The sequence below is a fragment of the Ailuropoda melanoleuca genome, chromosome 16, assembly GCF_002007445.2.
Source record: "Ailuropoda melanoleuca isolate Jingjing chromosome 16, ASM200744v2, whole genome shotgun sequence".
In the NCBI taxonomy this organism is placed as follows: Eukaryota; Metazoa; Chordata; class Mammalia; order Carnivora; family Ursidae; genus Ailuropoda; species Ailuropoda melanoleuca.
The window spans coordinates 20,199,424-20,215,618 of NC_048233.1; the positions used below are offsets into that span (position 1 = coordinate 20,199,424).

At 36.9% G+C, this 16,195-nt stretch overlaps 1 protein-coding gene across 1 annotated transcript in view; it reads right to left on the reverse strand.

Moving 5' to 3' along the window:
• Positions 1-15,928, reverse strand: part of ABCC9 (ATP binding cassette subfamily C member 9) — a 134,565-nt gene extending 118,637 nt beyond the window's left edge. Inside the window, 6 exon segments of the mRNA XM_034645224.1 lie at positions 2,364-2,485; positions 7,980-8,121; positions 10,719-10,880; positions 12,329-12,389; positions 15,185-15,299; positions 15,634-15,928. Coding sequence (XP_034501115.1) covers positions 2,364-2,485; positions 7,980-8,121; positions 10,719-10,860 — 406 coding nt within the window. The 5' untranslated portion in view covers positions 10,861-10,880; positions 12,329-12,389; positions 15,185-15,299; positions 15,634-15,928.
• Between the last annotated feature and the right edge of the window lie 267 nt (positions 15,929-16,195).

Here is a 16,195-nt window from a genome sequence, read left to right on the forward strand (position 1 = left end):
ACATTATTAGTGAGTATGTAAAGTAAACCACTTTGGGAAAAGATCTTGTGGGTTCTTAACAAAACATCAACATTTACCTACTTAGCCTATGACCCAGAAATTCTACTCCTAGGTATTTACTCAAGGGAAATAAAAAACACATATCCACAGAAAGACTTGCACATGAATGTTTATACAAGTTTTTTTTTTTTCATGATAGCCAAAACCTGGAAATAGTCCAGGTACTTATTGTCAAGAGGACAGAAAACTGTGGTTCTTTACACAATGGAATAATACCCAACATTACAAGAACAAAACACTGATCTGTACTATATTATGAATGACCCTCAAAAAAAAAATCATGCTGAGGGAAAGAAGTGTTATACAAAAGAATTTATACTATATGATTCAATTTATGTGAAGTTCTAGAATAGACAAATTTTATCTATGGTGGGGCAAAAATCAGATTAGATTTTTGCCTCTATGGAGATGAAAATGAGGACTGACACAAGAAAACTTTCATGGATGATGGCACTGTTCTATAGTTAGATAGGTGTGTGCATTCAGAAATTTAAGATTTCTATACTTCAGCATGTAAATTTTATCTCACAAAAAGAACTGTAGGAAAATTTAACTCTAGTTAATGATACTCATGCTGAAATAATTAGGAGGTAAAGCATATTAATGTCTGCAATGTACTCTAAAGTGTATCCAAAAAATAAGACAGCCCAATGGATGGAGGGATAGAATGATGCAGAAATGTGATCAAATAGAATAAAGTGGAAATTGAGGAATCTAAGTATTAGCTATTTATGCATATTCACTTGGTTCTTTTCAACTTTCTGTATGTTTGGTGATGTTCATAATATAATGTTGGGACAAAATTACTTGTTTTGTAATATGAAAATAAGTGTGATTTTTCTAGGCCCAAAGATTTCTCCTAAAATAATGAGAAAGTTAGACTATCTTTTATCTACATAAGTCCTTCCAGCAATATGAGCTAATTGTGCACTCTGCCTTGTATGTACAGCCAGACTGTGACCAGGTCTCCTTCAAAATATTATCAAAATATTATCAAAATATTATCTCTTCTAATTACATCTTATAACTCATATCTTATTCATCAGCAGTTTTTCAGAAACTTAAATGCCTAATATACTGGATTCCCAACAGCATATATATTTTTGGGCTGTTGTCTGGTAAAAATGTCACTCTTTTTTCTTGGCATCTTCAAAAAAAGATTTCTGTGATAACATCTGCCTTTGATGTTGTACTAAACAGCTTTCTATTAAGATAATTCAGACTTTGACAAACCTTTTAAATTAATATTTAACCCAGTCTACTTGTTTGTACTAGATTGCCTTTGCCCAATCATATAATGTGGTGCAACACAGAATTAAATGCTCAGTATTTTCCAGTAATTCATTTTAAATTTCGATGTCCTCCGGACAAGCAAATAAAATATTTGTGTGGTTTAATTATTACTTTTCCAAATTTCTTTATCAGTAATCAACATCACTCTCATCATTTAACAGTTAAGTGCACTCTCTGTACCCTGTGTCCATTCACATAAACACACACAAGTCTGCCTGCAATGTTAGGATATTCACAGCCCCTTGCAGCCCAGCCATGATCCATGTTCTACATCTTCATCCTAGCTCTCTTTATGAAAGTACACACCACGGAATGCAGGGATTGGTCAGGGCATTAAATGTAACTAATTGGAATAAGCAATATTATTACAATGTCAGGCAAAAATAAAATGAGAACACTTTAGATAGCCTCTTATTTCCACAGGACAAGGAGGCAAGAGAGGCTGAAAAAGAAAAGGTGAGGCACCAAGCAGGTATGAGGGCCATGCTTTGAGGGCAGCGGCTTCTCAGGACAGTACAGTTTCCAGCATGCTGTGAAGCATATTCTGCTGCACTGGGTCCCCCACACCTCGGCAGCAACGCTATGAAGAATGTGACATTGCCGCAGCATTGGTAAAAGCTGGGACCTTCAGAAAAATGCCTCAGGATCCCAAGCCACAGGCAGAAACACAGGGAGCTACACGCGCTGAAACTTGCTCCTGGGGCAGGACGGGGCAAGGGCTCAATTCTGAGAGTATAGCCTCTGCGAGCCAAAAGGCCAGCACGTCCCTTCCCGGTCCTCCTGCCACACACCAACACACCACGAGGGGCATCTAGTCGAGAACGGATGAAGTGTTTTCACAGCTCAGAGCACTCAGTTTATCTTCATCTCCCCATTCACCAGGAGACTAGAGAAAAATTAGTATTGTCGTTTTCCCACGCTCCCCAGTCCCAGCCCCCAGGGACAGCGTTTACTAAGAAGAGAAAGAAAAATAGCTCCGGGGAATGAGGGGGACACTTAATCATACTTACCTAAGAGTAATTTCGGAAAATTCGATGTTTCAATATTATGATAATATACTATTGATGTTGTCGTGGCGACAAATCCCATCACAGCCGGCATGAAGAGGTGGAGATGCCGCGACTCCCGCCGTCTACGGAGAGAGGTACAGTATCAGTGTCTAGAGCTGATGGCTCCAGATAATTTCTCATTTTGTTTCCAAACTGTCCATTAAAACTTTCTCTTACTAATAAGATGCTTAAAATATAGAATGCAGTAGTCGTTGCTAAGAGAACATGCAAGGAAGACTACGTGGGGAGACATAATTCTGCCCAAAGGATTTATCCCAATGCAGAGGACCTGGTACCACAGCTAAACAAGCCCGTAAATACTCACAACATGAGCACACATGTAACTAACTACTTCTCTACTGAAGGGCAGAACTGCTAAAATAAGTTAACACCGAAAGCAAGTAAAAACAACCACATGGATATGAACTCTAATGTACATGAAAAGTACACTTATTCCTTTGATAGTTTTCCTAAACTTTATGGCCTGTAGTGACTTCTCCATTGGTACTGATGCATTCAACATTTGTGTGTTTGCTGTGTCCAGACATTATTAGATGTTGGGATGCAAAAGCGAACACGACAAGATAGAGTGTCTATGGTCACAAAGCCTAGAGTCTAGTGGGGATAGCAATAGGAAATTATCACACAAGTGAAAGGACTGTAAGCGCATGCAGGGCCAGTGTGTGAGGAAGAGAAAACTTTGTGAAGGAACTGACTCCTGAACTGAAGCCCCAAGAATGAGGAATGCTGCCCAGAGGAGGAAGAAGGAAGACTATTCCAGGCAGAGAATCCAGACATGTTTCAGTGTATCACAAACAACTGAATATGACTGAAAAGGGAATAGATTTCACTCTGAGGGCAATAGAGAGCTTCACATGGATTGGAAATATGACAGAACCAGATTTGCATGGTAGACAGCCCTCAACTCCATTTACATTAACAATGCCACCTAGTAAAACATTTAACTTTTCTCAAACTCCTTAAATACATTAGTACATAAACGGTATGGAGAGTGACCAGTGTGAGAGTGGAGGAAAAAGGAGCATTTGGGAAAGACACTTCACGAGAGGTATGGTTGATGGTGGAAAGTGAAATATGAAAGGGAATCCGCTAGTCAGGAACATGGTAGAACAACACTTTAAAAAAGGGAACAGAATGTGTAAATACACGAAACTGTGTAATGTGTTCAAAATTCTGAGTAGTTTAATATTCTCAAACTGAAAGTTTGAGATAGGATGTTTGGTGAAAGGCTCTGTGTGCCAAGGTAAGGAGCTGGAATCGAATCTTTTGGAAAATCAAAATACTTAACAGGCAAGTAGTATGGTCGATTTTGGGGGTTTCAGACAAATCAATCCAGTAATAACATGGATGATGGAGTTGATAGGTAGTGTATGCCTCTGAAGAGAGGAAAGAGACATAGAAGGAAGAAAAGCAGTTAGCAAACTATGGGTATAGACCAGGCGAGAGAGGACGGAACCTGAATTAAGCATTGGTGGCAGAACCATAGAAGTAACACAACATCTGGAAAATATTCATTGTTAAAATGGACAGGACTTTAATAGTGTTAGGGTCTTAGGGTGATGGGGAAGGAGACATAAAGAATAATTCCCAAGGGGGCTGGATGGATGGTGGGTAACCACATAAGAATTGAAGAGGATGAGCAGATTGGAGAAAAGAAGCTAATAAGTTCCAGCAAGGCCATGCAAACCATGAAGGTGTCTATTAAACATGCAAAGAGAGTTGTCTAATAGGCCCTGTGTATGCAGAGATTTGGAACATGACCAGTATTATACTTGGGATCGTTAATATGGACATGGTAACGATAGCTTAAAAGCTGGTTTAATAAAAGCTGGTTTAAAAACCACCCACTACCCCCCAGAAATAATTCAAAATGGTCAGAAAGAAAGAGTAGGAAGTAAATGTTTCATCAGCATGGAAATTAAGAAATGCTTCCAGTATTTTACCATTAAACCAAATAAAGAATTTAAAAATCACTTACTTAATATTTAGGAAATTTAAAAATGAGCCTACTACCTATCAAGGCCTATAAATAAATGTGGTCAAAACTATACTCAGGAGAAAGTTTATAACCTTAAACATATTCAATAAGAAAATATTATAATAAATAAGTTATGTAGTCAATTCAAGAAGTTAGAAAAAGAGTGACAAATATCATGAAGGAAGACAATACTGTAAGGGATGAATAAAGACAGCAACAGCTACAGTAAGGTTTTATATTCATTGTGACATTTCTTTGTTAGAGTTTTCATGGGTCTTTTAACCACGCTAGTCTTTTTATTAGGATTGCTCTTATATTGTTAGTTGTCTACTTACAAAGCTGCATGAGTTTTGAGTGGTGTCCCAACCCTATTCTTTCCCTTAATCTCTGTTATTTTTAGAGTGTGACTCGCAGACCTCAAGGTTCTGGTAGAAGCACATGCATCCCATTATAGCAGAAAATCTTTACTCAGAAAGTAAAGAAGAAAATAAAAATGCATTCGTCATGGAGGACAAAAAAATAATTTTAAAAAAGACAAAATGATAAAAATAAAAGCTTAAATGAAAACACAATAATAGTGAAGACTTTAATACACATTTTTAGAATTTGATGAATTAAATAGTATAAAAATGATCAATAAATAGGACTTGAGTAATCTAATCAGTAAACTCATAAAATTTGTCTCCAACAAAGAAAATATATTTTTTTCTAATTCTCATTAAAACTATATAAAACAATCAAATATTTAACTATACTGGAAATATTAATGAGTCCTAAAATGTATTTAACAAATTACATGCCTTATTAATAAATCAATCATATTAAACTAAAAAACAAACTGAAAATGATTCCTAGACCTAGGAGAATATCTAAACCAGAACCACAAACTATTTAAATAGAAATAATAAAGAGGACATTTCTTACAAAAATCTGTGCAAAACAGGTAAGGATGTTTCAAAAGAAAAATGAATAGCTTTAATATTTGTATTACTAAAAAAGAAAATCAAATATTCCAAATTTAGAAAGTCTTTGCGTTGTTTCACTAATTATAATGAGCATTTGTTACATTTTAAGTAAAGAATAGTTCATAAATATTTTGTTAAAGAAAGAGAAGGAGGCGCGCCTCGGTGGCACAGCGGTTAAGCGTCTGCCTTCGGCTCAGGGTGTGATCCCGGCGTTATGGGATTGAGCCCCACATCAGGCTCCTCCGCTATGAGCCTGCTTCTTCCTCTCCCACTCCCCCTGCTTGTGTTCCCTCTCTCGCTGGCTGTCTCTATCTCTGTCAAATAAATAAATAAATAAAATCTTTAAAAAAAAAAAAGAAAGAGAAGGAAGGAAGCAATGATCAGCAATGTCAAGTGTATTAAGTATGATACAGAAGAAAAGGTGTACATTAAAGTGTCTTTAATGTTCAATGGCATTCTTGTAGAAGCAGTTTCCAGAATAGGACGAGGCAAGCAAGAAAGCAAACTAAACTTTGGAGCTCAGGAATCATTGGAAAATGATTTTTGACAAGCTTGGAGAAAAAGGGTAAGGGGATGGACACTGGGGAGGGTATGTGTTGTAATGACCACTGGGTATTATTAAGACTGATGAATCACCTGTACCCCTGACACAAATAATACATTATATGTTAATTATATATGTATGTTATTATTATTGTTGTTATTAATAACAAATAAATAAAAGAAGAAGGGGAAGCAGTCAGTAGTCTGCAGCTAAGGAATGGGAGGGGTAACACAAAATCAAGAGTGCATTTCTGCTTGATTTCAGGATGGGCCTCTTATATCACTACTAGTATAAAACAAGTTTCTGCCATTAGCATCTGTCTTCACCATTGTTAGCCCAGCCTCTACATCTCCGACTGAATCTATACATTGATCATGAGGCTGGAAAGAAGGAGGCATCCTCGCCTACATGGTGTCAAGTTTTTAGGAAATGTTGGACTGATCCATATTTCACTTTATACATACACATAGAAACACACAGAGTCAGCCTGTATGTCAAGGGAATAAAAAATGAAGACTAGAATTGGCTATGCTAATACACTAGAATAGAAATACACCAAAGGGTTTTTAACAGTAATCAATAAGATAATAGTCAATCAAGCTTCTAACTGCTTGAAGGCATGCAATATCATCAGAGTCCCTGATTTTTCTTTTTATTGGAAACTAAGATGCACACATCCATGCAAAGAACTGTCATAAAACATTACAAAATAGTTGGCTCCATAACAAAAGCTTAGAAGTTTCATTCCTCATTAATTGCAACAGAAAAACATAAACAGATGTCAGGGAAGGTCCTTTTTAGATAAAAGAAAAATGATTTTTGAGCTTTCTTTTTAAAAACTCCTAAGAACTTTTCATATCAATTCTTCAATTGACGGTGCACTATTTAGCATAATTTCATAATCAAAATTCTATTTGATATTGCTTATCAAAATTATTTCCTATTTTTTGTTAATATGTGATAAAAATATTTTTCCCACATTATGTTCAGGTTTATAAGTAGAATTCATTATGTTCTAACTGCTTAATGCAAACTTCTTTTATAAGAATGACAAAATTCCTTCAAAAATATGGGTTTTCTGGCAAATCCTGATTTTAAAATAGTTTTGTGTTGTGCCTCAATTTGTGGCTAGATCCTCACTGGTTCTCAGACTTCTTTAATGCCTGCCTCATCTATCTTTGCTTCTTTATAAAACAAATGGAAACATCTGAGAACTGGTTATATAGTTGTATGTAAATATATACCTATTTGAGCTGTACGTCAATATAGACAATCTTTCTACGTATACTTATATTGATAGATAAAGTAAACATCAAAGTGTTTAAAAGGAGGGAACTTTCTGTAAGAGTTACATAGATGAAGGAACAAAGAAATAGCACATGAATAAGCACAAGTCACAGATGACCTGAATTTTTGTTATCAGAGGAATTACGTAGCAACACAAAAATATGGACAAAACACATGATTATCAAATGCATCAGTCCCCCTCTTAACTGCAGGGGATATGTTCCAAGACCCCAGTGGATGCCTGAAATCACAGATAGTACTGAATCCTGCATATATTATGTTTTTTCTTATACATACAAACCTATGAGAAAGTTTAATGTATAGATTAGGCACTGTAAGAGATTAACAACTGATAATAATAAAATAAATAATTATAACAATATACGGTAGTAAAAGTTATGTGAATGTGGTCTCTCTCCCTCTCTCTCAAGATAATTTATTGCACTGTATTCACCTTTCTTCTTGTGACGAGGTTAGATAAGAAAATATCTACGTGATGAGATGAAGTGAGGTGAATGGCATAGGCATTGTGATCCAGTGTTAGTCTACTGACCTTCTGACTACCCATCATCAGAAGGAGTATCACCTGCTTCCAGACTTTGGTTGATCATGGGTAAATGAAATTACAGATAAGCAGGACTGCTATAAAATGAGCGACAGCTGTTGTTCCTAATAAGTTATAACTAAAAAATTAAGCCTGACTTGGTACGTTCTTAACTACCATCTGTATCAGTATACTCACTTGTATAGTGTAATCGTATTAACTATGTTGTGTCACTTACGAATCAGAAACAATGCCTTCTGCTATTTCGCAAACATGCACAAAGAGAAGAGCAAATGTAAGAATCCATCTCAGGTTATGTCCAGGAAAATGAAGCCATGTGTTGTGATGAATTTGTACTTTCGAGCTTTGACTTCCCCACCCTGAAAAGAAAAAGAGAAGAAATAAAAGGATTAAATATAATCATAGTGGGTCCCTCAGTGGCTCAGGCCGTTAAGTGTCTGCCTTCACCTCAGGTCATGATCCCAGGGCCCTGGGATCGAGTCCCGCATTGGGCTCTCTGCTCGGCGGGGAGTCTGCTTCTCCCTCTGACCCTCCCTCACCATGCTCTTTCTCTCGCTCTCTCTCTCATTCTCTCTCTGAAATAAATTAAATTTAAAAAAATAAATAAATGTAATCATGGAAATAATTCACATTGTGCTATCATTTGGGGGATGGTAGATTTCCTGAAACAAGAATGAGAGGTGCTCTCTAGGGTAGCAACGAAAATCCCGGTCTATTTTCATTATGTTAAAAAAAAAATAGCAGTTCAGTTTCAATGAATTTTTACAAGACTGCCTAGGTTAACACATTGACATTTGTTGCACTGCTCAAGAATAAGGCCAACTGTGGGTGACAACATGGTTATCTCATGCTAATCAGAGCTCTTACTGACAGGTCTCTGATTCATTTAAGAGGAAACCAAATTAATGATGATGTTAATAAAAGCAATTTGGTGTCTAAAATCTTTCAAAACATGGGATCTGTGGGGGGACTAATGCAAAGAGCCATATTTGGTAATGAAATGTAGAACTCATTAGTTGAGTCAACTCAATCATATGCATATCATGTGAGAAAAATTATAACCTATGACTGGGCCAGCACTATTCAACAGTGGTAGTGATATTTTCTCAAAGAAATGTTTTGTTTGTAGAGAAGCCTCACATACTTCAAGAATGAATCGGGGTTTGTGCTCAAAATATTGCAGGAAGGAATTTCTGTAAGGACTAATGGGACTCCTGAAGCAGTCTTTGAAAAGAAAATTGATTCATGTGTTAGTTGTTCCCAAATGAACTTCATTATGGAAAGATTAGTTACATATAACATGTTGTTCTCGAATTTATGCTGTAAATTCTTGCAGGCAAGCTTTCCTGATGCCTGATACTTCTTTGAGATTTATTTATGATCTCTCACTAGCTCAAGTAGCCAATGTGATAGATGAACAGAATAGTCCGTATTTTCCTCCAACATTCCCCTTTGACAATGTTCGCTCCAACTCCACTTGATTCAAATACCCTTTTGCCAGCCTGCGTTCAATGCTACTGATGCACAAAAGATTGTCACAATAATTGCCTTCTAGAGGTTAGCTGAGTGTCAAAAATGAATTACTAACTGTCAAATTGGGATTAAAAAAGTGTGGTCTACTTTTGGCCAAAGGGCATTGTTAATGTCCTACAAGGTATACCAACCATATAAACAACTCATGTTTCTATATATGGCCACTCTGGCACAGTTATGTTTATTGTCTATATATTTGTTTAACACGAATAACTATGCGCCAAGATTTTCGTTGGCCTCGACATGATATATCTTGTAACAGAAATTTTTTAATCACTGTTACAATGCCAGATACATAGTAGTCTCTCAATTAATATTTGTTAAATGAAGAAATTAAAGCATATAAATTATTTGTAGACCTTCTTTTAAAGCAGGTCATGAAGATAGGCTAGTTTTCTTAAGAAAAGCAGTCTGATGTTTTTTTTCTTTTATTTTTATAAGTAAATTTATTTTTATAAGCAAAATTAAGCACCAAATTCAGAGAGTAGTTACCTCTTTTGAAGGGATAGGGACACGGGATGTGGGAAAAGTAACAGGCTCAGGAAATAGTACACAGAGGGATTCACTTATAGTCTTCCCATTAGATTCCTTCAGATGAGTGGTGACCAGCTCAATAGATGTTTGTCATGTTAGTCTCTGTCATTTTTATTTGTGAAATGTATTTTAAAAAATTTTTAAGTTAAAGGTCTATTTTGATTGTTTTGGGGGAAGTTATAGAAGTTATACATAATTGCTTTAAATAATTGGATTTTGTGTCTATGTAAACTATAAAATAATAGACAAAACTGTATTTTTAGCTCCTTTGCAAATTGTTTGCATAAATATTCTTTACCTGGAACACACCCTTATCACTCCTACTTGAACTTGCATGCTCCATGTCCTCAGGTCCCCCAACGTATCACTTTCCATGCAATCATCCCCGCTAGCCCCAAGAATTAGTTGTTCTAGCAAGTTAATGCCCAGGATAATTTGTTCCTGTACCTGCAAACGAGCTTACAGTGTGGGATAGTCATTTGTCTCTTGACTTTGATACATCTGTTTCACTGGACAGTCCCAGTGAATATTCCAGGCAAGTACTGTGTTTTACCCATTTTCCATTCTCTTCACCAGCTCAAAGCAAGTGCTCAGCAAAGGCTTTAGATCTATCCCACATGACTCTCTTTTCCTCTTTTTAAAACACTGCTGCTGCTACTTAAGTCCATTTCTAAGAAGACACGTGACTTCTATTTTATCTACATAATATCCTATGCCAAGAACATAAATAATTGGGAAGCACAAAAAATTTGCTTGTTCTTTTCTGACAGATTTATATGATCAGTTTTATGTTGGGAAAATTAAGTCAACATTATACCAAATCTCAACCACCAACAAGACCTTTAAAATAAATATTCGGTGAGGAAATATAGAAGAATAGATTACTTACCAATAAACAATATCGGAAAAGTGATAAACAACAGGAAGACATGAGGGACCAGGTTGAGGGCATCCACAAAGCAGGGATTTTGCAACACACCATCGTAGATATTATATGAAGAAATGTTGTTACCACAGAATGAAAGGCTCATTTCTTCTTATATGACTTACTCTAAAAGGAAGAGAGAGAAGAAAGAATCTCTCATTATTAAATTCTCTTTCATAAAATCATAGCCCTAAGGAGGAGATCTTATTATAAAATTAACCCCCTTTATTTTCACAATTGAGGAAATAGGAAACTGTATGCCACAGTCATTTGAGAGTTTCTTATGAAGGCTTTATACATTCTATAAATCACTTCTTTGCGATCTCTTTTTTTCAGAGAAAAATATTTTATTTTAATTTGGAAAATACATAATTATTTTTATCTACCAATGATGGTACCTTAAAGAAGTGTGTGTGTGTGACTAAAATGATTTTAAAGAACAAAAATAGTGATATAGCAAGAAAAAGAAAGAAAAAATGAAACAATTGACTAATACTACAAGACAGTGTATATTGAATCCTTTCTCGTCCTTTTTCACTGAAAATGCATTAGCAAATTACTTATGCTGGGCAAAATACCGCCACTTTTCATTAACTGTACAAAGGAATACTAATACACAAAGGCCGATGTGGTGGCAAACAGAAATCAGCCTTCCTCTGAAGGATATTAAAATCAAATGCTTCAGATAAATTAAATATAACTCAAATGACAACTTAATGAAATTACTTGGGTCCCACAGTCAGAGAATATTCTTACATGAAATGCACCCTAATCAAGTTTTGAAATAAAAAAAAATGTTTTTAAATTGGAAATCAATATTACATTAGAGTAAAAGTAGACAAATTTAGAGAGGAAGCTGAGGACAAGGTAACCCGGGGTTTTGCTAGCCACTGTTGGGACTTTGGCTTCTACTCAGTGACATGGAATCACTGGGGAGTTTTAATTGCAGGAGTGACCCAGTCTGACTCACATTTTAAATGAATTCCTCTCGTTGTGCTGAGAAAGATTGTATAGGAACAAGGATCTGCTCCATCGAAATACCACTATAAGGAGGGCACGTATTGCATGGTGCACTGGGTGTTATACGCAACTAATGAATCACCGAATTTTACATCAAAAAAATAAATTAATTAAAAATTAAAAATTAAAAAAAAATACCACTGTGAAATTCTGAAGAGCTTGAGCCTGCTGAAAAATTCTATTATTATGCCTCCTATTTACTTACTACCTGCCAAATGCTGGGCACTTTGCATACACAATCTTTAGTCCTTAGAACAGCCATGCAATGCTAGTTATTTGTATCTTAGAGGAGAGTATGCGGAGGTTCAGTAACTTGCCAACCAATAGGGTAGCCGTGATCCATACCCATGGGCCTGACTTAAACTCTTTCTCCCCCTGCAGCATGCCGCCTCCAACCTATTTTTTTCAAAACATGTTATCCATTGTCATCAAAAGAAGTAGCAGTTTGGGATTTTAACCTCACTGCACTTGGTCTCTTTTCCACATTTATGTCACGCCAGATTTGGAGTTAGATTATTAAAGGTTGGTAAAGGTATAAATAAGTAAACTAGTACCTTTTCTCTCTTCCCTTTCATTGAGAAATGATTTAGCAATGGTCACGAACAATATTTTTCCCTAGGAAAAAAACAAAGAGTGTTACGCAGAAAAGATTGGCAACGGTAGGTAAACTATTGGAGAAATCAAATTTCAAGCAAAAGTTTTATAAAGCGTTATATGAATAAAACAACTAGTTAAAAAGCCTGTGTTTACAGTCTGTAAATTCTTATGTGGAATTCCTCTCACATATTGTTTCCGGTAAGCCCTTTTATTGAACATCATTGATATGATCTCTAGTTGAGACCTTTCTCATTAAAAAAAAAATTTATATTAAAAAAAACCTCAAGATGAGGGTATATACTTGGCAAATTCTTAGCAACTCTTAAGTCTCCAAGCCTCATAAAATAATTTAAAAGGGCTTGAGATTTTTTTAAGTAACAGTAAAATGGAAGTTTTGTGTTATGTACTATAGCTATATGAAGTGATGGATCTTTTTTTTTTTTTTAAGATTTTTTAAATTTATTTATTCGACAGAGATAGAGACAGCCAGCAAGAGAGGGAACACAAGCAGGGGGAGTGGGAGAGGAAGAAGCAGGCTCCCAGCAGAGGAGCCTGATGTGGGGCTGGATCCCATAACGCTGGGATCACGCCCTGAGCCGAAGGCAGACGCTTAATCGCTGTGCCACCCAGGCGCCCCTGAAGTGATGGATCTTAACTAAACCTAGTGTGGTAATTATTTTACAATACATGTAAATCAAACCATCATGCTGTACAACTTAAACTTATACAGTAATGTACGTCAATGAGATGGGAAAAATAGAAAAAAAAACAAACTGAAAAATAACAGCTAGTAATGGAATTTCTAAGACTTTCTTTTGTTTTTTAGACTATCCCTTTTATTGAGTAGAAATGATAAAAAGAAATTTGAACCCACTCTTATTGAAAGACATGTATAAACTGTTTCCTAGAATGAACCACAAAATAATTTTTACTTTTGCCAGTTTATAATTATAATATTCCAATTGGCCACATTTATATACAGATAGATAGATATTTAATCATTATCATTGAGCCAGATACTAAAGTGTAATCTGAATTTGCAAAACATATACTTCATTAGCTATAATAAGCATTGCCTATATGGTATGTTCAATCAATCCTCAAACCTATCAGTCAAGTAACCTTTGGATAAATGTGTATAAAGGTGGAAAGAAGATATCAGAGAACTACAGCAACCTGCAAAAGTCAAAGAACATTTCCAGCCATGTGCTTGATGTCTGGGATTCTAGGGCATTCATTAACTGTAAAAATACTTATTGATGCTGACCATGTGCTAAGGACCAGGAATCCAAGAGAGCACATGCCAAACAGTACCTGTGGTCTTAGACTGTATAAATCAAACCACACTAATCACAATAGCTCTTGGTATAATATAAAGCTTATGATCTACCAGGCAGGGAAATGGACAATGATATAATCATACGAGGTGCATACTTCAGATTAGTAAAGTGAAAGCTTTAGAATGATTTCTTTCTTCTACCATAATCTCTAACCTCACATGCCCTAGGGCTCCCAATCTGTTCGCTACCCCTTTTTATATCTTTCCTGTTTTTTTTTTTCTTTCTGTCTCCTCCTCCTCCATCCTTTCCTCTCTGACCCTTAGCTTCCTTCTCCAAACCTACAGTACACATGTGGCATATTCTAACAGTCAGCCCATCTTACAACTCAACATGGGCAAAAAGGAGGGAAGGAATGAACTTGTAGATAATTACTGTGTTTGCCAAAGGCATTTTATACAATCAGGACTTTCAATTAGTTTTTAAATCTCCTATTGTCATTCAGGGTTTCCCTCGCAGAACCATGATTAAGTTAGGGATGTTTTGGGAACGGTATAAATTGCTCCTCTTGCTGGCTAAACTCAGTCATGTGACGCCCCTTAGCCCTGCCCCTTCTGGGGCTGTCTTCTTCAACTAAGCACTGACGGAGGCCCAAGCATCCAGGAGGAGAGAGAGGGGAAAGAAGCCAGATAGGAAGACATGACACTTTTCTTCCCACAAGTATAAACCCACTGAAAGATGTTCAAGTGTTTAGGACAGCAGACAGTTGGGACTGAATGAACTTTAAAGACAAATGTCAAAAGTGAAACTTTGATTATAGAGATGGTCTGCAAAGCAGAAAGCATAGAAGGAAAAAACTCCTTGATGCCCAAACGTTTGGCTTCATGGAAAGAATCCCCCTCTCAGTATTTTTATTCTTGAAATGCATTCTAGAAAGTTCCACACCCTCAGGAGGTATAAAATTTGGATTTAGTTGATGACTAAAGTAAAGTAAAAAGTAGCATTCTTTCCTGCTCATCTAGAAGAAAGTGTCAGTTCTAAAGAAGTAGCAACCTCCGAGAACTTAAACATGCTGCAAACACCTGAAGAAAACATGCTAAAAGCACTATAAAAACTTTCATTCTTACACAGAAAGTCACTTGTTCTTTAGTTACATGGAGCTTAACTATATGTTATGAAAGAGAAACATGACACTGTAAAGAATTTAGGGCATAACCATTATCTAGGGCATTTCCAGGAATAGATCACTTAAACAAATGTAATAACTTCTTTGAAATTTTTCATTCAGTCTATGATTCACAAAATAGGAAGCAAAAGATGTCTGTCTCCCTGTCTATCTCTCTATGAATGACAGATCCAAGTAGGAAAATCACTTGCAAAAATGACCACTGACTTCTGATTTAGTGCCTGATCTCAATGCACCCGTTGAAGTTCCATCGCACACTAAAGGAAATGGTAGTCAACAGATAAGATTCAGGCACGCCAAAAGGATATTTTTTTAAATCCCAAATTGAACAAACAAGAAAAAATAAATACCTTGGGCGGTCGCTTGATCCTGCTTCAAACCCCTACTCGTGCACTTGCACTACCTTCAAAACACCGGCTTCCTACACTGTCTTAAGTGTCAATTTCAAACCCAGACGCAGAACTCCTAAAAAGTAAAGAGTAACAAAAATTAAGCAGATAGAAAACTACTTCATGAACAATACAGGAGATTGTCTAAAAGAAAAAAAAATAGTAATAACTCCTTGCACTATTCCCGGACGGTTTTAAGTAGGAGCCGGCAGAGTTTTCTAAGTAAAGCTGGAAACCTGATCCCCACGCCCTCTCTTCTCCGGCTGGGGCCCGGTGCCTTAATTCTAGAAATAGCGAGTCTGAAGGCAGCGCTGCGAGGGTGCGCGGGCGCCTTTTGCTTGCCGGAATCGACAGTTTACAGTTACTCTTAAAATGTTTAAATCATATTTATGTAAAAAATACGCACTCACTTACTCCGACGGCAGTTTTCCTCCCCTAGGCGAAGCACGCAGGGCGCCGGAGCGGATTATTTTTAGGGTGGTGGGAGATCAGCTGCTGCCTCCTATCGGGTTTCTAAATTGCACAAACTGCTCTGAGCTGGGGCGGACACGACAACTCCGAGGCAGGAAACTGGGCAGAAGCCCCGAGTGCAGCAGCGCTTGGGACTGGAGACCCTCCCCACCCCCGCTCGGCCCTGCTTTCCGTACTGGGGCGACAAACGGGGCGCGCGACGCGAAGATTTTACAAACACAAGTAATAGCCTCCCTTAAACTTCATTAAACACTGAAACTCACAATGTATGATTCAAAGATTCTCTGGAGTCAGGTTTTCAGACGCCAAAACACGCAAAGTACTCGCTCGCACTTGCAAATTTTTCCCCCAGGTTCTATATGCGCCCTTTTATTAACCACAAAAGGAAGCGGATCTGGGAAATGAAGGGCTCGTTCCAGGCAGAGGACCCCGCTGCCAGGCTGAATGGGCGCGTGCGAATGTCTCACACGAGCGAGGCGGGCTCAAATCGAATACTTGCCC